Consider the following 24,442-nt stretch of genomic DNA (forward strand, 5'->3'; position numbering starts at 1 on the left):
GCAGACGGAGCTACTGCCATCCACCAAACAAGTCGGCCCTTGTTGTTAGAAAACAAGCACACCTCTTCACCTGAACAAGGACGACTCAGCGTAAATTGGATGTGTGTGCTGTCAGCTTGTATACAGCAGTGAGTAGAAGCAGAAGCTTGGAATTAAATAATCCCCCTCAATCACCAGTTGGTTCACGGACAACTGTTTCAAATTTCACAGTTTGGCGTTTTGACTGTTAACATTTTGGTTTGTTGGATCCAGAAGTGTTCACCACTGCTTGATTCTGTTTTGGTAGCAACTTGTCCATTAAAGATAGCCACTCCCTGAAACATTTCCTGAGGCCATTATAGACAAAAAGAAAACTCTTTTTTTTTTTTTTTTATACTTTATATCTTGTTTTACAAGAAACACAGAACAAGTGAGGACTAGGGCAAGACAGTATGACTAAGAATAAGAGTGTAAAAGGCACAGGTACAGTACATAATAGATGGTACATTCTAATGAAAAAAGATATATTTAGGAATCTTTATCTTTGTATAAAGCCCATTTTCTCCAATATTCTTCTCCCTTCTCCTTTTGAAGTCGCAGGACAAAAGTCATTTTTTCCATAAAACTAAAAGAAACTTGAAGTTGGCAGTTTAGACCATTATATTGTTTGGAAAATACTGAATGAACGAATATATTATCAGAGAGGGGGGGTCTTCTTCCCATCTCAGTCAATAGTTACACTCATACACTCATTTTTTGCACAGTTTAAATTTTCTATTTGCACTCTACTGCCTTCAAATTGCCTTATTTTTTGTATATTTTGTATATTTGTATATATTATTATTTTTATTTGGCTATGTTTAATTTGAATTTTTTATTGTTGGCATTCATTGTGGCAAAGAAAGAATTTCATTGTACAGGGAAACATGTTTCCTACTGTGCACATTTTGAATCTTGAATCTAGTTTGCAGCAGTGGTAAGAAAGTAATGGAGCTTACAGGGCAACTCTTCTGATGTGTGCACAGATGTGAGGCTGATGATCAGGTGATTTTGGGCGGAGCTTGGGGATTCATGTTCCTTCATGAAGCCAAAGGATCCATATAGTCACATCATGCTGCTATCACATTCCTTATGGAACACTTTAATATTTCACAAAGTGTGCCTATGTGTGTGCATCACAGAAATGTGCCCCTGGGCTTGAGGCTGGTGCAGGGGTACTGACTGGACTTGCTGGAAATGTCAGAGTCTTAACGCATTTCAAACACACAGAAAGAAGTGAGCAGTAAAGGATGAGATTAAAAAAAAAAAAAAAAGCATCCTCGGTTGTGTTATAAAACAGCTTTACTGAGAGGAATATACTGCAAAGGCGACCTTGAATAGGCGACACTGTGGCATCTTTTCTTCCAGTTAATGTCCAAGTATTACCCAGGTTCTCTGTTTAATCCAAGTAGTTATAAGAGGCAATTTATAATTGAAGATAAGGGTGTTATGATTAGCATTTTCTGGGTTTAGTTGAGAGATGAATGTTTGCTCTGTCTGTGAATTCAAAGCGCTCTCTTTTCTCCTGTTTTTTTCAAAACACTTGCGATCACGCTTTGCTATAATGGCAGCGTTAATTAGAAAGCTGTTGAAAAAGCGTCGAGGGATTCTCAATAAAAGTTGGAGTGGAACATCGTAGGACAGCGTGATGGGATGTATTGAGAGACAAAAAAAAGATCATTAAGAACATGGAAGGTAAAAGGAAAAATAGTGTGAAACAAACTGGAAAAAGTCCAGCATGGAGTGTCCAACTGGTTAATAGTGTGGTGGAGAAGAGAGAGGGGCGGGGCTTTTCTGATTTCCTAAAAAAATAGTCTTTAAATGTGTTGTAATGGGCCAGTGCTCTGAGAAATAAAACTTTCAGCTGGATTTGGAGCACAGGGACGAGTGATGAAAGGAAACCAGAGAGAATGACACTGAGAGGCAACATTCAACCGTGTCTGAAATCGTCAAGTGCACTGCAGGGTCAGTGAATGCATCATCGTCTGGTACAGCAGTGACATCATCTCATCTTTTAATAAGTGAAAAAAGGGGTAATCACAGGCCATTTGTGGAGTCTTAACTATTGCAATGATTGAATTCTTCATTCCAATTCACCTGATTTCTTATGAAAGCTTCTGTTTATGTGAGAAGTCTAGTTAAGAGCTACATGCATTGCCTTTAGGAGAAAAAAGACGTAACACTGTAAACACAAAATGCATTTTGAAAATCAAAGCATGTAAGCTGCTGAAAGAGAAGGATAAATAACTATCAAAGACGAAGGAGAGCTTTGGTTGGCAACAACAGTTGAAATACTTAAATCCTCACATATTGGTACAAGCATGCTTTGATCTAACTAGTTGAATCCTGCTCCATTAGTGTGTTTGTTGTTAAGTTGCTCACAGCCCTGTGGAAAGGCAGACGTGTCTGTAGGCTTTATAGTCGACAGAAAAATCTTCAAACTTAAATGTTGTTCCAAAATCAATTTTAGCACTCCTGAAAATGTTTAGAAAATTCCAGGTGGACTGCCCCTGAAATCTTCCAGACTGACTGGAGGAGCGGGTTGGGGGTGAGAGGGGAGGGGGGGGGGGGGGGGGTCTCAGGAGGCAAGGCATGAAGTTAAAGGGATGCTTCACCAGTTGAAACATGAATCTGTATTGACATTGGGTCATATATGTAGAAATGTGAAATACATTTTGAAGTTGGTGCCTTCTTGGCTGAGAAAAGGCAGAAAGTGTCTTTTTGGCTCATGTGGATGAAAGACACCAAATCCCAGAATGCACAGCACCGCAGGCCACTCCCACTAAGGTCCTCTAGTTCAGAATCAGAAATACTTTATTAATCCCAGAGGGAAATTCGATCGATACAGTTTCTCCAAAATATACAGTATAGCAGTAGAAATATAGTAATTAAAACATTTACAGACATATTTACTTCAACACATAAGACCGTTTCCTCAACTGATTCAGAGATTTCTTCCAGAATTGATCTTGGAAATTCCTGGCAGAAAACAGACTCTATGTCTGTGTCCATAGGCAAACAGTGAGAGCACCGACACTACCAGTCCGCCTCAGCTCGAGCCGGCCCCAGCCCCTCGTCCCCACCGCCGCCGACAGGCAGGCCTTATGTCTCGGCTGCTGAGCTGGCAGCGGCCGGTTGAATTTCACTATTTCCTGTTGTGTTCTCACATCGGCTCACTCAACTTCTTCCGGAAAATTGAATCGGAGGCTGGGAGTAAAAAAATGTGGCTGTTTGCATTCACACATGCAGCTCCTTCCTGAAATGTCAGGAAGTTTTCAGGAGTTTTGTCCAAGTGTAAAGGCACTATTACAGTTATTTGCCTCGAATATTTCTTATTTTTTTAAACTGACATTTCAACCTCTTTCAAACAAGAACGTGAAAATAAACCCTGAAAACAAACCGGTTGAATTGTTGAACTAATTTCATGAAAGCAGCACAATATTCTGAGTTACCTCGCATATAATGTAACATCATCAAGGATTTGTATACCCCGTAGCTTCCCCCCCTTGCTGGGACCTCTCTTAATTGATTTTGAGGTTCGCATACACCGAGTGGTTATTAAGATTTTCATTTGACCACCAGTTATAATTTGGAGGAAAAAAAAAATCTCTGTTTCTGATAAACTGAAAGTGTTTTCTGTTTTCTGTCTCTCTCCTGGAACTGTCAAACCTGCTTTCACTTCAGTGTAAAAGGTGATTATTCTATACAATACACCCTTACTTTGTTTCTTTGGATGACAGGAGGATGAATACAAACAGGATGGAATGATAAAAGCACAGGATTCAGAGTACATTAGCAAACAAAAGAGAACACACACCTCCTCCCAAAAGCCATCAGCACTCAAAAAGAGTGATTGGCATTTTGGAGGAAGTCTTTTTTTTCTCTCCTTTGTTCCCATTTGAAGCCCATTTATTCTATTTAAAATCTATTAAGGGTGCTATTGAATTTATTAGGGAACATCTGAAAACAGTCAATGAATGTAGACAGCTACATAATGAGGGGAAGTGAAGAAGAAGAGGCAGGGGGGAGGGGTCTCTACATCGTGCATTAATGATGGTGAATAAAGTGTGTCTGCACCTGAGGATAAAACAGTCTCAAAGTCCTGTCCTGATGTGCATCATATTGCTATTACATCTCGTCTCTGGTGGCACTCAACAGTAATTGCTTCATGCTGCAGTGACCTTTCCATGATTGCCACAGGGTTACAGACGGTGACTTGCAGGTTGACGCAGCGATGTGGTTTGTTTTGTTTCGCTGCTCGCTGTTCAGCTGTCCGCCTACACCGTGTTCCGCTTCCGACCTGGAACTGTTGGACAGGTTTTGACTGTGACTAAATTTTTACAAGGTTGCTTATATCACAGAGGCATAGCTACAAAAACAGTTTTTTTTTCTAAATTCTGAACAGTTTGTGCTGTCACTTAAAAAGGGCTTTCACACTTGCAGAAAACTCCTGAAAAGAACTCGGGGACATTTCCAGGAGGAGCTGTGTGTGTGAACGCAAACAGCAGATTTTTTTTTGCTCTGACTTTACCGGGAGTTTCTCCTCCAGACTCCTAGTATTTTATCGGCAGAAAGTCCAAGTGAGCTGATGTCTGAACGCTGCAGAATATACTCCAGAGATTTCAACTCGAGCCAATAGAAAGAGAATGACGTTTATATACAGTGACTGCATAAAGTGTCTGCACGCGACCACTACGATCTCCGTGCTCTAATTAAACGTCTGCATTCTGTTTTCTGTTCGTCAGTATGTTGTTCTCCTCTCTTTTCTGGATGTTGTCATTCCATTGGATTACACATAGCATTGATATAAAGACAGATATTCTCATTATAACGTCGTGTAGCGGACTCTGTTGCTTCGGCCGCTACTTCCGCGTTGTTTTTTTACTTCACGTCTTACCTCAGGAAATCCCCCGCCCCCCCCTCCCCCCTCTGACAGGGAAAGTCCCCCGCTGTGAGGAGCATATGTGAACGACTAGGTCGGGAGAATCTCCAGAGAAGTCCTCCTGTAAATATCTAGATATTATCCAGAATGCATATGTGAAAACGGCTTCAGTAACCTGACCTCAGGAGACCCCCCGTCCCCCCCGTCCCCCCCGTCCCCCCCTCCCATGTGACAGGGGTAGTCTCCAGCTGTAGTTGCATAATGATAATAAGAGCAGTCCTCCTGAAATGATCGAGAGATTTGCACGTGTAAAAAACGGCTTTATACCAGGAATGGTGACAGTAACCCATCAGGAAGTAGTTTCACTACAGAGATAATATAAATCATTGCTTAAGTTTAATGGACTTAACTTTAAACAGAAATATTTCCCTGATGTGTTGAAGTGTGAGTGAAGTGTGAGTGAAGTGTGTGTGTGTGTGTGTGTGTGTGTGTGTGTGTGTGTGTGTGTGTGTGTGTGTGTGTGTGTGTGTGTGTGTTTTTGTCCCTCCTGTAGATTTGAGTGCAGTGTGGTGGGCGGCTGCTTTTCTAAACCTGACAGGACAAAGAAAGCTTTTCATGTTAAAAACATAATTACCTGCTGGAGGTAAATTACTGCCATCAGAGGAAGCTTCCCATCAAAAAGTTATTTTTAAGATGACTCAAAAATAAAGTTTCTTAAAGCGTGATGAGCCAATACTCATCCGGGTTAATGGACCGTCGGCTAGTGGATGGTTAATGGACCAAAATTCTTCATTCTGTTTTCAAAACACTCAGTGTCTTATTGAATGTGTTTGTTTATTAAATATCTACCTGCAGTTAGATTACCACAAGATCATCATTTTTTGTTTTCTTTCTCCTTTGACTCTTCTTCTCTTTCTTTTAATTTAATTTTATTCTTTCATTTTATATAACTCATTTGTTTGTTTGCCCTTCCTAAAGATGTTAAATATCGCAGAGAAAGGGAAGGGATGGAGGGCAAAATGTATGAATGTATGTAACACAGATCCAAGCTACCTCAGTTTTACTTCAAGCTACTTTAAACAAACTGTAATACATGTTTCTGTATTGTAAGTGTTATTTTTAATATTTCCACATCACTGGGGGGGCACAACCCTTTTGACACTGCACCACTTATAAAAATGTAAAATGTTGTCATCCTTATGTTGAATATAAAATATGTGTACTGTATGTTAAGACATGATGACAATAAAAAATAACAAAAAGATGATCATAAGAGATTGAATATGCAAGTGAAGCCGAAATACAAATAGAAATGAAACATTGGAGTAAAAGATGGGATCAGACAGCTGCAGCTCAGCAACACTAAGATAGTAGAACACATTACACCGCAATGCTCTACACTGACTTCCTGTGAGTATCTCTGTGTTTAAAGAACTGAAATGTTGTGATCCAAAATATCAGACACATCAGATCTCCTAGTTCGTTTTGACTCAACAAGCTACCTGTGATCAGCTCAGTTTGTTAGCTCTTTAAAGCTGCCTTCCCAGAAATTAATTATATTACACTTTCATTTATTTTAATTTATTTACTATTCTATACAAATTTTTTTTTTTTTTCACATCTGTTTTGGGGCTTTTTTTGCCTTTATGGGCAAGACAGGACAGTTGATAGACGTGGAAATCAGGGAGAGAGAGAGAGTGAGCGATGACATGCCAGAAAGGAGCCACAGGCCAGAATCGAACCCGGGCCGCCCGCTTCAAGGACAAACAGCCTCTGTACATGGGGCGCCCGAACTAACCACTAGCCCACGGCTGTCTCCCTTTTCACTCTAAATATATAATTTTCTCTTTGTTTACCATTGAAGTCAATATTAAAATGCATTATGGGTAAAAAACAAGTGCATGACAGAAAGTTCACTTTTAAAATTTGCCAGTATGCAAGAGCAGTGACGTCTGGACATTTGGATTCATCGTGTATAAGAATAAATAATAATAAAAGTGATTGATTGAACAAACAATAGAGAAGTCGATGAAGCTTTTAAGTGGATTTTAAGACTTTTGAACGGTTGTGTTATGATGATCTCTGCCTGTCAAATAAGAACACAGTGCACAAAAAAGTTGTTAAATATGCAGCAAGATAACTGTGGAAGCAAATGTGCAGCATTTCTCATCTAACAGACCTGTACACACTGAATCACGCTGCAGACCCGCTGCACCGACTTTGAACTTGACTTCAGGCTGCTGCAGGTACAGAAAGCCCAGGATGAGGAGGACTGCAGGAGGCATCACTTCCTGTGCACCACGCAGCGTTCAGCTCTGATTAAACAGGAGGAAGTTGGCATTCTGCACTTTACTGAAACTGCTGCTTACATGTAATCATGCGATGTTTTAATTATGTGTTTTAGTGATGGCTTTTTTTTTTTTTTTTCATGCTATTATGTGCTTTCAAGTATGATTGTTGATGTCTCTTTTTTTTATGATATCACGCTGTTGGTGCAAGACAAATTCCCCTAGGGGCAAAAACATATTTCACTGATGTTTCTTTTCTGTTTGACTTTTCCACAGGAAGTCCATGAAATCCTGAAAGAATATGAACTCAAGTACTGCTTTGTGGACCGGAACAAAGGCACAGGTAAACCTCACACTTAACCACACACACTCACTAACACACATGTACTTGTACTCCTATCCTTGTGGGGACCCTCACTGACATAATGTATTCCCCTAAACACCATAACTAAGTGACTTAACTCCAAAGCGTATGTGCTCATCTCTAACCACAAAATCCAGGTCTAACCCCCTTTGAATGGACGACGATCCAAAATGTCCTCGATCCTTAACAAGTCCTCACAAAGATAGATGAACAAGAGTATATGTATACACACTGTACACACACACTTCCAGCTTTTCTCAAAATTCCCTTGTGAGTGAATGAATGTACAGCCATGCTCTATCTGTCATCACTGATTTGTATTAATAGTTAAATGGAAAGTTGTGCAGTGCTGATGCTGACAGTGTGGATGGAGTGACACATGAGGCATGACTGACACATGACAAAGTGTAAAACACTGTAAAGGTGCAGGAGTCAGGCTTGCACATGGGCTGATACTTGTAACCTGTAACTCTAGAGACCAGGGCCTACTTATTTATTTATTTGTTTAGCACAGTGATGGTATCTATGTGACCTCTACGTGTTGGTTTAGGACTAAGACGGTAGGTTAGCAGTAAATAACAAGTTGTCTCTGAGTTGACTCAAATAAAGGAATGTTGTTATAATATCAAAAAAGCTTTATTTAAATGCCATTTTTTTAGGTACACCAATTTAACCCCAAGGATTTTTTAATACAACAGACATGCAAGTGGAGTTCCCCTTTTATCTGATTGGTGGGACTAAGGAGTCAGTTGTTTTAATTTTGTAATGTAGACAGTGTTACCATGCCAACGCCAAAAGGACTTGAGAATTTTTGCCAAACTGTGAATTTTGAATGGACCACCACTGCTCTTTCTCTCACTCGAGGCAACTTTAGGTTAAAGAAATGACAATTATTGATCATTAAAATATTGTCCTGATCTCGATATTAAAAATCTGTTTTTAGAGTTTTCAACCAGCTGACGTGTACATAACTTTATAAACACATTTAAATGAGTTTGCAAACACATATATTCCATATTAACAACGACCTAAAGTTTTTGATTTTCATTTTTTTTGGGCAAGTTTTGAACTCAGTTTTAATTCTTAGCCTAAATATTTATCATAAATATATATTATTATATATTATTATGTGTCTCATTTGAAACAGTTTTTCTAAATCTGACTCACCTTCTGACCATAGATCGTTCTTTTAAGACTGGACTTACAAAACATACACACACAGAGCCAGACCCCTTGCCCCCTTGAGTGTGGCCCTTTCCAGGGAAATCTAACAGAGCCTATATTTAGTGCGAGCAGCCAGCCAAGCACCTGAAACATAACGCTTTGAGAAGGTGGAGGGGGGAGGTGGGGGGGGGGGGGGGGGGGTGTAAACAGCTGAGATATCAAAGCACCAGTCTTACCAAAAGGTTAATGGAGTTTTAGAGCAAAAGAGATCCCTGATGAAACACGGTGCGAGCCCTCTTTGGACCTGCCAGCCCCCGGTACTGCAGCTAATTAGGGCCGCTGCGGTGGGCGTTGGGTGTTGGGCTCTGATGTACTGAGGGTGGGTGGAGTGGGCTGATAATACAGCGTCAAGAACATCAGAGAAGTACAATTTTTTTCCTGACAAACCCACAGTGATCATAGAAACGGTGCAATATTTCTTTTTGTCTAATTCCCCCCATATTTCCCCTCCTTTTTGAAATGCTCTTTATCACTCAGTCGCTGTTGTTCCTTCTCTTCCTAACCCTTCATCGTCAAAACTCTTCTACCCTCCTTACATTTGTTTGGTTTCTCCTTTTCACTTAACTTCAGTTGAGTACCAGTCCTTCTTTCACAGTTTGACAACATGAGATGGTAAGGTCAGGGAGTCTCAAGATTATTTTTTTCTATAAAGATAGAGAAAAGTTTAAAGTTTAAGTTACATGCTCTCGTCAAAGAGGTCTGTGGTGAAAAAACAGATTGACGGGGAGATTTTTCTTTGATCAACGTGGTTACGTCGTAGCACATTTGTTACTGTAGGATGCTTCGTCCAATACAAGGAGAGAATGGGGAATTAAAAAATGTTACAATTTCATTCAGCAGATTCTTTTGTACATCAAAAGCGAGGGTCTTTACAGCAGGGAGCAACGTGAGGAAGTGCCAAAAAAAAACAGCTTCAAGTCCGATCGGACACTGGAACTGACTAAAAATATACATTTTATTTATCTAAGTGTCATCATCATCATCGATCACGTCCTCAATTTCATAAGCATCAATAGCAGCACTATCATGATGAGGTGTTCATGAAAGAGATGGGTCTTTGGGTTTTTCTTAATGGGAGGGGGTCTAGGGACTCTGTGGGTCAAAATGGAGTTTTGTAACTTAATCCTGTAAGTTCTTATGATAGTCAAGACCCCTGAATCAGGGCTCAAACCAGGACCAAGAAGAGACCAAGGCTTTGAGGGGATTGATGCCAAGTCAAGTCCAAGACCAAGACGGACTGACTCCTCGTCAACTCTCTCCTCCCCGAATGTCGTGCCTCTCTTCAGCTCTCCTATCAGTCAGCCATGGAGACACTGGGAAAGCTCACATGGGAGTGGATTGTGGTGCATTTTGAGCAAGTGGTGAGCAAAGGCAAAGTGACTCCAGACCACCTGAAGGGGCGGGTATGCAAACTGTCAGAGACGGGTTATCAAATAAAACAGAGAGCAAAGAAAACTGCATTCTCTTTTTTTTTCACTTTTGCCCCAAATAGCACAAAAAGGTTTTTATAATCTGTGTCGTCCAGAATCCACTGGAGCTAGTTTGTGTTGGCAGTTTTTGACCTCCTGTAAAGGGGGTCATTAAGTTGAACTTAATTTATTAAGTTGAACTTAATGACTCTGCTGCTTATTAACTCTCTCAGTGCGACACACTTGTTTATGTTGCCAGAAGCAGGCTGGACACTTTTCCTTGAGCTCGTTACAAGTGTGTGTGTGTGTGTGTGTGTGTGTGTGTGTGTGTGTGTGTGTGTGTGTGTGTGTGTGTGTGTGTGTGTGTGTGTGTGTGTGTGTGTGTGTGTGTGTGTGTGTGTGTGTGTGTGTGTGTGTGTGTGTGTGTGTGTGTGTGTGTGGTGGGAGATCCCCAACTGCTCCTGTCCGAGGTGTGAAAGATTGATTTCAAGCCTCTGCAGATTTTCACTTTGCGTGTGTGTGCTGAAGGATTGCATATTCAGCCTTGATCCTGTAACCCCCCCTGACTTGTCACCTCTTCACTTTCCCACAAACACAGACCCCTCTACCAGACCCCGACTTTTCTTTGTGTCTGAATGTGTGTGTGTGTGTGTGTGTGTGTGTGTGTGTGTGTGTGTGTGTGCTTGAGTGGCAGGGCGGTCAGCTTGAACTTGCCAGACGTTGGATCAGTTTTCATGGCAGCTGGAGAACATCAACCCGACCAAGTGTTTACAGTCTGACTCACTCTCTCCTTCCTGTCTCATTTTTCTCTTCCACCTTTTCGTCCTCTCCAATCTTACAGCTTGAAAAAAAAAAAGGTTTTATGTCTTTAACACCATACAGCAGTTGATTTACTGACAGCACCCTGCGACTTGGTTGCAGTAAATGAGCTGATAGTGTTGAAAAGTTTAACACTCTGCACTGTTGGGAACACAAAGTGGATGGACTTCAACATAGCATGTTTCTTTAACGTCTGATGACATAGTAAGTTCATTTTATGATTTCATTCAGTGCATATCTTACATATTGGACCTTTAAACTCCTCAGGAACTTTGTATGATAAAGGAATCCTTATTGTAAAAAAGGAGACAGAGGGCTTACAAACGAGCTAAGCTAATGTTAGCAGCAGCTCTGCAGTGGTTCACTAAACTGGTTCACTAAATCCCAACCTTCTGTTTAGGAGTTACCTGTTATAGTGTTTCCCCTAGGTTTACAGCTTTTGGGGGGGGGGGGGGGGGGGGGGGGGGGGGCACGCCGACACGCCAACACAATGACAGCTGTCCTTTTCTATCAGAAAGGTATCCTTAAATGACTTCTTTCCCTGATTTCCGACTCTATCCACTCTCCTATCCCTACAATAAAGGCACAAAAAGCCCAAAAATAAATCTAAAAAAATAAGTACCATTATATATCGGTTTAAACGTGTCTCTTAAATTTTTTATTAAAACACCTGTATTGATATTTTTTTTGGACAATAATCAGTACTGTTAATATCAATGAATCAATGTGTTTTTTTGACAACAGCCACCTGTGTGAGCAATGCATTGGGGGAGAAGTAAAAAAAAAACATCAAACAGTTCTTTGTCACTCTCTGTTAATTTAAAACTAAGTATGAGAACGAGAACATTCCTCCGCTCCATCTTTCTTTTTCTTTTTTTCTCATTATAATGTGTCACCGTGTGTGTCTTCCTCCTGCACAGAGAGTACGATCCTTGAGATTATTTATGAGAGTTCAGGTAAAAAAAAATCCTTCTTTCGTTGCAGGGTGCTCTCTGCTGAGGTATTTCTGACAGGTGGAACATCATTTTAGAATAGAATAGATGTTTATTGCCATTTGCTCAGGTACAGGACAGTACAGGTACAGTGGAATTTGTGTGCGTTTCTCCCTGAGTCAGCTTCTACAAAAAAGTTAAAATTATATATAAAATAGAGAAAAAAATAGTAGAAAAGTACAAATTAAAAAAATTTATATAAACAAGTTGTAGTAACAGCTAAGTAAATTAAAATAAACTGTACAGAAGTTATACACTGTATTAAAGATATAATACAAAACAATAACAAAGGGGAACACTGTACAATGAAATGAAAATATAAATATGTTTTCTTGTCTCTACTTTCTACATCTCTTATTGCACCTGAGGTTATTGCACACATATTTTTCACATTATATAATTACACTGTTTTTTTGTTTTTAAGGTTAATATTGCACACTTGTATTGCACTGTGAGGGGTGGGGTGAAGTACTTCCTTCCCATCTATTATATACCCATTTTCGTTGAATTCTCACAGCGTTTAGGGTTTAATTTCTGGGGATGGTTTTTGTTGATGCTAAGGCGCTGTTACTGTTGTGGATGTTTCACGAGTGGAGCAGAAAATGTTTCATGGGAAACACAGCTGAACCTTTTCTGTTGTTGATAAAGAAAGAATATGTTAACAGCACTTGAAATTGAAAGCAATGCTTCTTTAGCTTTTACACACAAATACACAAACATATATACACACTGACACTCTGTATAATAGTAAGACCTTTGAGCTGCTATGAAAATCAGACGCACAAAGACAGAGATGAACTCCCGTCCCCTACTCAAGCTCGGCTCTACTATCCGAGGACAAACAATGTTTGCTTCACTGAAGCTACATGAATAAATATACGACTTAATAACCAGGGTTGATCTGTGCAGGAAAAACAACAACAAAAACAGAGAAAGAAGGAAATATGAGATTCTGCTAGATAACCCAATAGGTGTCTGACTTTGATGTTATTTGTTCATCTTCAACATCCTCATGTCAGCCCGTTCCCTCACATTTATCTACACGGTTGTATTTTTAAGAAATGTGTGAATTTAGATTTTGTGAACTAGCGTCCGCATTGTTGATCATCTTAACTTTTCAAAATGGATACAAATTGGAGAATCGACCTCCCACACAAAATGTGTTGGAACAGATTCTTTTATAAAGACGGAGAATATGGAGCACATTTTACATCTCAGAGAGGCAGTGTGATTTTTTTTTGTTGGTCATTGTGAGGCAGAACTAAAGGAGAACACAGCTGTTATCAGTCACATTAGCTGAAAACATAAAAAAAAATGGTTTTATATTGGTTTTATTGGATCTTTGTGCTGTTTTTATTAGTCCGAGGGCTTTTGTAATAAACGAACAATGAAGTATTAATCATACACAACAAAAGCCGAGCTCCCTTTGTTTTCTGATCTTCACACAAAAGTGTTTCAGATAAATGAATCTTCTGTAACGTCTCACAGCGTGTGGGGTTTCATGTTTTATTAAAAAATATGTGGTCCAACATGTAAATATTTGTTTTCTAATTTATAGATGATTGAGTTTTGTGATCATTGTGTAGATTACAAAAGAAATATTTCAATATTTTCATCCACGTCATCTCCTCTTTGTCGGAGCACTTTCCCAAAGAAGGAGCTACGACAAAAAAAAAAAAGAAAAGTTGAGATAAAATACGTGGTGCCTCAGAATCCCATGAGTGTCAGACTCTGCTGTCGAGCAGGTATATGGATCCTAAATGACATTAAATCCCTCGGGCGACAAGAACGATTTTTTTTTTATAATTGGTGTGAAATGAACACATACTCCCCGAGCTCAGTGTGTCACGTATATGCAGACAGAAAAAAACACATTCAAGCATGCACAGGACTCGAGTGTGAAGAAGAGTTTTCACCTCGGAGTGAGAGAGGTTGAGTCTGTTTGAAATGGTTGTGTTTGTGTTTGTGGAAACTTGGGACCCCCTTCAGAGACATATACTGTACATCATACATTAATATAGGAGGGGACTCAAGTTTTTACATAACTTGAATTACCATTTTCTGTAAGTGTATATAAGTAAGTGACATAATAAGGGAAAGTGGGTGTTTATGATCATCAGACGTATCAGATACAGTGGTTACTGTAGTTCCTGTAAACTGACTATAAAAGACTCTTCTGAATATTGAACGCTGTAATTATTACATTATTGTACTTCTTTAACCCTGGTCATTTTTCCTGTTTGTTGTGGAGTCATTTATTTCCCATCTCCTTACGCTGGCTCCCAGTTACTGCTCACATCAAATTTAAAACTCTGCTGCTCGCTAACAAAACAGAGACAAAAACGACTCCTCCTTACTTTAACTCTCTGATCCAGGTCTACACTCCCCCCCCCCCCCCACTACGCTCTGCCAATGAAAGGCGTCTGATCCAACCTTCACAACAGGGTCCTCAGACGCTGACTAGACTCTTCTCCTCTGTCGCCCCCCGGTGGTGGAATGAACTTCCAAACTCCATGTGATCTGCAGAGTCCCTCTGCACCTTTAAGAAAAAGCTAAAGACCCAGCTCTTTATGAATACCTACTAACTTAATGATGAAGGTCTCCATATTATTGATGATGATGATGGTAATGACGATGGTTTTTGTTTGATAACGACGACTTATAAGATGGTTTCTATACTGATTAGAGCTCTCAAGAACTGCCCTCAATGTTGTGCTTTGCCTCTGGTCACTTCCTGTCAGCACCTGTGTGTCCAATCAGACTCAAAGCTGATCGTTTGCTCTTACTGACATTGTTCTCTTTTTTTCTAGATCCTTGCTTGTGTTGTTCTTACTCTCTGATGTACGTCGCTTTGGATAAAAGCGTCTGCCAAGTGAATTGTAGAATTGTAGAATTTCAAGATTATAAACACATCACATCCTCGATTTCTAAGTCTTTCAAATCAAGTCATTTTAGTTATTTAATCTCTCTAATCTCAGGTTCTCCTAAATGACTTAGAATCTGTTGGCTTGTGAATTGATTTTGGGCGTAGGAAGTGTTCTGGTTTCCATTTGTTGTCTGAGTTGATTGAAGATGCTAGCGGTGCACCAGTAGGGTTCAGTAAGGCAGAGTGAGCAGCAGACGAGTGCTAATAAACATCTAAATAACAAGATTCTGCCATCAATTTCAAGTCATGATTTGCATCTCAAAGTGGACGCTCGGTTGTTGTACGTCTGTCTTTTTAGGCCTCGGAAAGTTTCTTCTTCTTCAGTTGGCAGAGTCTATGGCTTCTTCTCCAGTAGTTACCTTGCAAAGACGCTCCATTATAAAGCCTCTAGATGCAGCTACAGCTTCCCTGAGTGGGCGGCAGTGTTGTAGTCCAGTCACCAAAGCTGGAGTCCCCAGTTGAGTTTTGAGTCCCTTAGTGCTCAAGTCCGAGTCCCAGTCCAGTCCCAACTAGTCCAAGTCTGATTCCTCATAAGGTTGAGTATGATGAGCGGAGTTCGAGGATGGGCTTCAGTTTTCCACTTCAGCAAATGAACGTGTTTTTACGACGAGATGAAACTTTTTCTCTAGAAAAACACTCATGTGCTTTAGTGGAATTCTTCTAATTTTCTATTTTTTTTTAACCTTTATTTAACCAGATAAATAACCCATTGAGATCAGGATCTCTTTCACAAGGGTGACCTGGCCAAGAGGTGATACATGATAAATGTGCAAAATTGATTTACAGGTAAAAGTACAGAATCTTGATCACAGATCACAATTCAGAAACACATCAGGCACTGTCCAATTGTCTCGCGTTTTTTCATCAAGATCGAGCCAAAGGCTTCAAGTGAAATGAGGTCCGCCATTTTCAAGTCACTTTGGAGAACAGTTCCATGCGGTGGGAGCAGCAAAACTAAACGCTCTTTCTCCCGAGCTCAGTGCGGACACGAGGCACAGACGGTTTAAAGACATCACAGGAACGCGAGGCGTAGTGGCTTCTGGTTCTTTGAAGGTCTGAACATAAGTAAGAAGGCACCAAACCAAGAAGAGCTTTATAAATAAGCTTCAGCCAGTGTATACGCCTGCACACCTTCAAAGATGGTCTTAAACTGAGTAATTACAAGTTAACGGTCATCCTTACAAGATTCACGTTGTGTTGGTGTTGTCATTGATTTGATTCAGTTCCTTCACTGTTTGAGTCCTTTTCCTCAAGCTGTTTCTTCTGCGCTAATTACGTAAATATGTATTTTTGTTTCTGACCCTGTTCTGATTGAATGTCGTTTGATACAACAAGAGAGATCACCTGTTGTCTCCTGGCTAACTTCTCCATCTCTCTACTGAGTTTTTTCACCACTGTTTTGTGTGAGCTTCACTCAGTGGATCCTCACTCCCGGCTGCTCTCCGACCCCACAGCTTTGGCATTCATCTGCACCTCATGACCATATCAGTTCACAGAGCCGGCCTGCACCGTTGGACTTATTAGGACATACTCACAGGAGTGTTTATGTGTCTGTGTCCTGCAGAGCACATATCTGTGTTTGAGCGTGTGTGTTATTGAGCGTGTCCCGCTGTGTGTGTGCACGTATCTCTGTGTCTCCATTTGTGGATTCGCTCCGGGCTGTTGCTCAGCACCTCGGCTAATGATGATTCTTTTCTGTGTAACACACCACCCTCCAAAACACACAGAAAACAGATTAAGAAGAGCACCTCTGTCGCTTCCTATCTGTCCTTCATTTCCTCTGCCCTTCCTGCGCTCTTCATGTTTTTCTTTTTTACTAAAACACTTTTTTATAGCCAAGTTCAAAAATCCCTTCAGTGTACCTTTTGATCGAAAACCTCTGTCCCACATCTTACCGCCTCCAGCCTCTCTTCTTTCCTTCCCTCGCGTCCTTGTCTCCCCATTAGCAAATTGGTGGCACTCTCCCAGCAGCTTGTTAGCTGCCCCGTGGCCCACGTTCAAAAAGTCAAGCATCTATCATTATCCGTCTTCATGCTCACATTACTGTCCGCTGGGGTTGCCAGCGCTGGATAGGATCTCATTATCAGAGCAGGTTTACGAGACGGCTGCAGATTTAGCATATTCAGATTCCAGCTCTGGCCACGTTTGATTTCAATTTTTTGGGTCCCAATTGTTTCCATTTACCTGCTGCCAGTGGCTTTTTAGATTGGCCCGTCGACTACCCATGTTTAATTTGAATGCTGTGAAATTCTCTCTTGGCTTTTATCAGAAGATTTCAAAACAAAATTCATATGCAAATGCACACCAGACCAAAGAGTTTAAATTATTTACTTCTCATTATCAGCTTCAATCTTGCACGGTCTTTTTTCACTGCCAATCATCTCGACGGGCCTCGGGCAGTGATTCCGTGTCTCCAGTTTTAATCAACTAATTATTATTAATATCCATGACTCATTTGAGATCTCAGACCAGCAGAGGAGTATTTACGCGACGCTGCAACGCTAAGAGCAAATCTTGTAGCTCTAAATAGAAGATTCAACTTTTTAGGGAAAGCTGTTTTGATTCTGATGCCATTATCAAAAATTCCCCAGACACTGCCGAAAAAACACAGCGTCGGGTATCAGAAAGTTAACTTGTCTATCCATTAAGCTGATGTCTTAATTTAGAAGACCAGACAAAGTCCAACCGGTTTGGACTAGAAATAATGTCTGCTGCTCCAGAACAGTTATTACACAGCAAGCTGCTCCATTCTGCTGCATGGATATTTAACGGCTGTTTAAGAGCAGCAATTAAGAACTGATTTCTGCTCATTTATTTGTGACCAAAGCAAACAACGTTTCGTTAGCATAAGTGACAGAAGGTTGGGATTTAGAGAACAAACCATATGACGTATTTTTGTAGGCCAACCCGGAAGTAGCATCGCCATGGCGTCTAATGAGAATTCTCCTGTGGGATTTTTGCTCACTGCAGAAAATAATCTCTGTGGCAAACGCACGTTTCTGAAGCGAAGGCGTTTTGTTCAGCAGGATAATCTTCACAGATGAACACCATGTTTATGATGTTTGAAGCGTTAATGCGGCCGACAGAAGTAAAAAGCTAACATCATGCTACAAGCTAACTACACCACGGTCGGATGATTGTGACGTCACTAGCGTTATGCTTCAGACGATCTCCGATAAACTAATCCACGTAGCTTAATAAATAGTTTACTAACATAATATTCACCTTAACCTAAAGATTAAACCTACAGGAGACATCTCCGACTAGTGAGAGAGTTCCCGCCCTCTGTGTCCGGCGTGATGACGTTTAATGTCCCCGACGACCACTGTAGTCACATTTAGCCACTTGTTAGCAACCGCCTTTTTAAAGACGAGTAAAAACTTCAAACTTCACAAGTGGGGGTATTACCTAACGTAGTTTATGTGGTCTAACAAAACACCAACATCTCTTCAGCTTGTGTTAACCACAGACCTTATTTCAGGAGTCTAACCACAAACACATTCAAAATCCCCACTGACTTTTAGACGTTAGACCCCATGGCGCTCAAATGCTAACTTACTTCAGGGGTTTAGGACTCATTCCTGTGGTGCTCTATAGTGAACCAGTTTAGTGAACCACTGCAGAGCCGCTGCTAACGTTAGCTTAGCTCGTTTGTAAGCCCTCTGTCTCCTTTTTAAGATAAGGATTCCTTTATCATACAAAGTTCCTGAGGTGTTTAAAGGTCCAATATGAAAGATATTTACTGAATGAAATCATAAAATTACCTTACTATGTCATCAGACGTTAAGAAACATGCTTTAAGTGCTGGCTTCTTTGTCAACGATGCAGCAGGCTGTATGTCCTCCTCCTTCTTCATTTTAATTCCAGGGCAGAATTGTTTGTTTTTATTTTGACCAGGGAAGGTAGGCGTTTTAATGGCACACCCACTCGGGCCATTTTGGACGCCCCTCGGTTTCCCCTGGCAACAAGTGTTGCAGCAATAAAAGTGGGCATGCTAACTGGTTCAGATAGAACTGATTCTACAGACCTTACAAGCCTTAGCGTTTTCTAAATGATTCCACAACCAGAAGCGTGGTAAAATGAGAATAAATATTTTAGATGTTTCTGAAAAATGGAGCGAGGGAAGCAGAAGGTTTCGAGAACGATGCAGAGCTGACTAAACACTGAAGCTACCTACCGCATGCACATGGTTTCCGGTGAGGAGACCGCTCTCTCCAATGATTTTGTCAGAGTTACATTCTTGCTCCTTTAAAATAAAGTTAACATCTCTTACTTCAGGAAAAAAAAAAACTTTACTTTTTAAAATAAAGATAATTTGAGTGTCAGGTTGTCATGTCTCTGCTGCAACAATTTGAACTCATTTCTGAATCTACAACTCAGCCGGACAGTTCGACAGGCAGCTCCGACAGATGCACTCATTTACACAGACACAGACAGGCGCATGAAGCTTTCTGCCAGCCTGTTAGAAATCTGCAGGCGTCTATCCATCCAACTAAAGGACACAATCAGCCACAGTGAGCCCGGCCTCTTCCACATGAGCACACATGGAGTCCAGAGGTATGTGTGCTAGTTCGGCAGCGCTGCGGAACCGCGGATCAGGGACTACAATGGCTGTGTTTATCCAGGGAATCCCGTCCTTTCAATGAAGGCCTTTGTGATCGAGGCTGTGCCGTCCAGTAATGAAGACAACACCGGCTGGCAAAAAGCTCATTGGCCTGTCGCTTTGTATTCAAACATGTGTGAAGTTGTGTGTGTGTGTGTGTGTGTGTGTGTGTGTGTGTGTGTGAGAGAGAGAGAGAGAGAGAGGATGAAATACAAAAACAAAAACCCAGGGACAAATAAAAGCGTGATGGAGAAGCTATGATTTATTTCTTCCTCACCATTAAAGGATTTATTTCGCTCTGCTCTGTTCTCTTTTTAATGCATTTTTGTCTTCTGTTTTTTGTCCTCGTGAAACAGTCTTTTCTCTTTCTCCTCTCAGAGATCAATGTCTTTGTCTTTAGAGTCTATAAGTTTGTGTTTCTCTCTTAGACTCCGTTAGCTTTGCTTCATTTTATTTATGATCACTGGAAGGTTGCATTTAGTTTATAAGCAGAGAAGTTTGACGTCATTAAAAAGACTGCGGTTGGTTCATGGCCTTGTGGTTCTTCATATAATAAAAAATAACCATTCACCCTATTTATTTGCATAGTGTTTAGCATTAGCGAGGGACTAGAGAAAAGAATAACGACATGCTCTACTCACTGCTTATTTGAATGTCACATCAGCGCTTTTTACATCAATTTAATTTTAATTGTACATGCAGTAACTAAAGAGCGCTACCATTAGCATGCTAACACAACAATGCAGCTCGAGGATAATTTTGTCCGCTGCTTTTGCTTACTGCTTAATTACGGTGCCGTCCAATTTGATGAAACTCCTTTGTGCAAACGCGAGTGGAGGGAGAGGGGGTTGGAGGTGTGTCGCTGGAGGAGAGCGGAGGCTTCAGTACGGCGGAGGTGTTAGCAGCCAAACAGCAGTTTGTTTTGGTTTTTCATGCCTGTGCTCAAGGTGCGACATCTACTGGATCAAAAAGTCGCACAGTCTTCCTTTTTAAGAATTTGTCTCTAGCCATGCAAGCAAAAGGTGGTACAGAAGATTACTTCTGACTTTAACCATGCTTGTTGCATCACAGCATAAACAACACAGTTGTTCCTAAGAGCTGGAAACGATCAGTAAATCCATCTGCTTCGATAACTATACGACCGTAATCTTTGGACCAAAGACATGAAACTAAATGTCCTCCTGCGCTCTGGGAAATGATCATGAGCATTTTTTTTTTCAATACCTGACATTTCACAGAATAAACCGTTGGTATTTCAGTCATCAAGATAAAAGGTTATTTGCAGCCCTAACCCATGTGCCAAAACTAAACAAGCTCAGCAGCGCCTCTTCTAAACAGAAGTTCATATTTATGGATTCACCTTCCCACCCCAATACAATTAAATAGACATTTAAAGAGTCCAACATGGGAAAAGAAAAGCGTGTTAAAACAATCAACAATAAAAACAAATGAATCCAGATAAGAAAGGAATGGAGTTACGCTACAAAACGTTAAAATAAGCCTTCAGGTGAGTGTGAAGCTGTACTGCACATTTAAAGCAATTCTTCTAATAATTGCGTTGGTAATTGGAGTTGAGGATTTGCCTCTACAGTCAGTTGAGTGAGACGTGTGTGTGTGTGTGTGTGTGTGTGTGTGTGTGTGTGTGTGTGTGCGCTGCTTGGGGTTGTTTCTCCCAGGACTGCACGACACCAGCTAACAGAATCATTATGAGACTCGACACTCTGCTCTTCTACTTTTTCTCTTTTTCTTCTCCGTCTTCCTGTCTTAAGTGACAGCAGCAGTGACTCTCTAATTGCGTCCCTGGACAGCAGCTTGTCACTGCCGTCTCTCTCCCGCACTCTCTCTCTCTCTCTCTCTTTTTCTTTCTGTGCATCTGTGCATCCCCCTTCCCCGTCTCTCTTTCGCTCCCTTCCTCCTCTTTCTTTTCTTTTCTTTTCTCCCTCTCTGTCATCATCCGTCCATCTGTCTGCTTGTGAATCACTAAATGTAAATCAGCACAGGCCGAGGAAATGTGATGCAGCTGTTATCTTTGATCACACACGCCCACGCACACACACACACACACATAAACACACATAAACACACATAAACACACCCAGTGTTTGTAGCCCTTGACTATGATAAAAATGTCTCATCATGCTTCATTCAGTGTGCAGCACTTTCCTCCGCGGATGTGTTTTTTATTACTACATATTTCTCATTCTGCACAGTTAGTATCCATGAGCCTCGCAGTGTTATTGGGTTGTTTTTTTTTTTTTTTTGAAATTCCAAGACGACTGTCTATAATGGAAACCATCGCATTTGTTTATGGGACACTTGGGGAAACTGCTCCACAGATACAGACTGCCTCATTGCCTCACAGTGTGGATATAAATACATTTTCAGTTATCTGCTGTGAACTGTTTAAAAATCTGGTCGTAGATTGAGAAATGCATGCTCATGGTGGTCTTCTGTTGGAGCAACAACTCCCCTGCACAAATTTCAAACAAAGTGCATCTTAATGAAGCTACTGTGTCGTTTTCTTAGTACCAAACCACGGGCAGCAGACGTTAAAATATGTTGTGATGGTGGTTTGCTGGGCTGCATCTGTTCTTATGATTCCTTATCATGCCCTACAAGAACCAACATAGGGCATCATCAGTACCCAAGATGGTTTGTCTGACATCATCTACTTTGCTTCTTAATCAGCTTGGGCTGTGTTCGTATTACTGAAGCAGCCATCTAGCCCCCCCCAAAAAAAGAGTCTATATTGAAGCTTCTGCGAGGTGTTTTTAACTGGTTATGAAACAGACTGAAATGAAAAGATCAATTTGGAAAAGACATCACGATGACGTCAGTTTTTGGTGGCAGAAAAAAACAGCTAAAGCCGGAGGAGAGAGAGAGAGAGGGAGCAGCAGTCCAGATCCTCGGTCTGTCTTTATTATGTGTTGTTTGAGGTCAGACTAATAATGCAAAAAAAAAATGTCCTCCATTTTCTGTACAACACCAATCGTTGAGGACACTTACAGACGTAAGCTGTGTCGTCGATTACCAAAAATATGCCAAAAACATCTTAAAAATCTCAGTGTTGAATGTCCTGGACATCACAGCAAAGTGCAGAACTGTACGAGTCAAGAGATTTTTATGTCTTGAGTTTTCTTTATTATAGAGAGAGAGAGAGAGAGAGAGATTGTTGTCTTGTTTTTGATAGCAGATGGCAATCTTGTACAGAAAGAAAGGTACTTAAACTGTCTGTGAATACACTGCGACTGGCTGTCTAGGTATCATCTACGTGTGGGGAAACTCTGGAGGTTGCGTCATCCTCTGCAGAATCTACATCTGTTGCTGTCATGGTGCTACGGCTCTATTCAGCTGTGATCGACCTGCAGATGTAAAAGACGAGATGACCTTGAAGTATAAAGTTTTTCATTTTTCATTTGAACCATTTGAATCATCCCCTTATGTGCACCAGTTTATAATAATATTTTTTGGGCTTTTTATGCCTTTATTGGAGAGACAGGACAGTGGATAGATTTGGAAATCAGAGAGAGAGAGAGAGAGAGAGAGAGAGAGAGAGGGGATTGACATGCAGGAAAGGAGCCACAGGTAGGATTCGACCCTGGAGAACGCCCGCTTGGATCACCAGAGCCTCCAATACATGGGATGCGCGCACTAACCACTGCGCCCCCAGCGCCCCGTAGTTTTCAACTTTTGAAAAGCTTTCTTGAATCTTTCATCTCTGTTGAAATTTCACCAAGTGCCTCAATTCTTTTCCAAGCCTGTGGTGGAACATTCTGGCAAATGAGCCAAGATTATTAATATCAAACCAGTTGACTGAAAGCCATCTAATATTTATTCATGCTTCATTTCTGCTTAAAATTCACTATCTGACTGAATTGATATCCGACAAGCAGCTTTGTATAATACTCAAGAAAAATGTGTCTTCATGTAACCTACAGCGGTGTTGACGTTGACCTTGAAGAGTGCATGTACTGTATGGTGTATGAACACAGAAAAATGAGCCAGACCCAGAGCTGCTTCTGTACAGCTCGTGTAAGCACGTTCAAACCAGCTGTGGCAATAAACTGTTTGTTTGCTCCCAAGAGAAACAAAAAAAATAAATGTTTTTAAGACAATGCAAAGTGAAATATTGAAGGACTGCAGATGTCTCATTACCTTAATCACTCACTGTGTTTTATCTCTCAAGTTTCTCTCTTCAGTAAACAGAGTTTGTGCGAGGAAGTGTTTGCTCTATCTGTGCTTCACACCAGTGCACACACACACACACACACACAGACACACACACACACACACACACACACACACACACACACAGAGCTTCACAAAATGAACAAAATGTAAATTATAGAACTTGTGCTATCAGTTTTATCAGGGCTTTCTATCTTTAAGAACACAAATGCACACAACAGATAAGAAGAGCCTTTTTAACCAACTGACCACAAGATCTCACACATAGAAATACACACACACACACACACACACACACACACACACACACACACACACACACACACACACACACACACACACACACAGCTGAAGGCTTCAGAGAAAGCCAAGAGATGACGTTGTGTGCCTCCCTGAGGCGATGTCATGTTACAGTTTTGAGTCCATAAATTCATCCCTTTAAATTTGTTTTCTGTTTGTGCATATAGAAGTGAAATAAGTAGAATGTGACACATCATATAATTCGACAGGCATCATATAATTAATTCTAATTCATTCATACAGATGCCATTAAAATATCAAATTAAGCTTTAAAACATAATCAAATTGTCATCAACTAAAGTTTAAAACAAGTTTGTTTTAATTTGCTTCGGGGTCGTGTGCTGTTGGTGATGGCGGCGGCTTCACTTCGGGTCATGACATCACATGACTCAGCATTTTATACCCGCCCTTTAAGGTGCATCTGTATAA

At 40.7% G+C, this 24,442-nt stretch overlaps 1 protein-coding gene across 1 annotated transcript in view; it reads left to right on the forward strand.

Moving 5' to 3' along the window:
- Window positions 1–24,442, forward strand: part of raver2 (ribonucleoprotein, PTB-binding 2) — a 103,658-nt gene that overhangs the window by 16,564 nt on the left and 62,652 nt on the right. Inside the window, exon 2 of the mRNA XM_061034959.1 lies at window positions 7,465–7,531. Within this exon, the coding sequence (XP_060890942.1) occupies window positions 7,465–7,531 (67 nt within the window). The remainder of the gene's footprint in view (window positions 1–7,464; window positions 7,532–24,442) is intronic.

The sequence above is a fragment of the Labrus mixtus genome, chromosome 3 (genome assembly GCF_963584025.1).
Source record: "Labrus mixtus chromosome 3, fLabMix1.1, whole genome shotgun sequence".
In the NCBI taxonomy this organism is placed as follows: domain Eukaryota; kingdom Metazoa; phylum Chordata; class Actinopteri; order Labriformes; family Labridae; genus Labrus; species Labrus mixtus.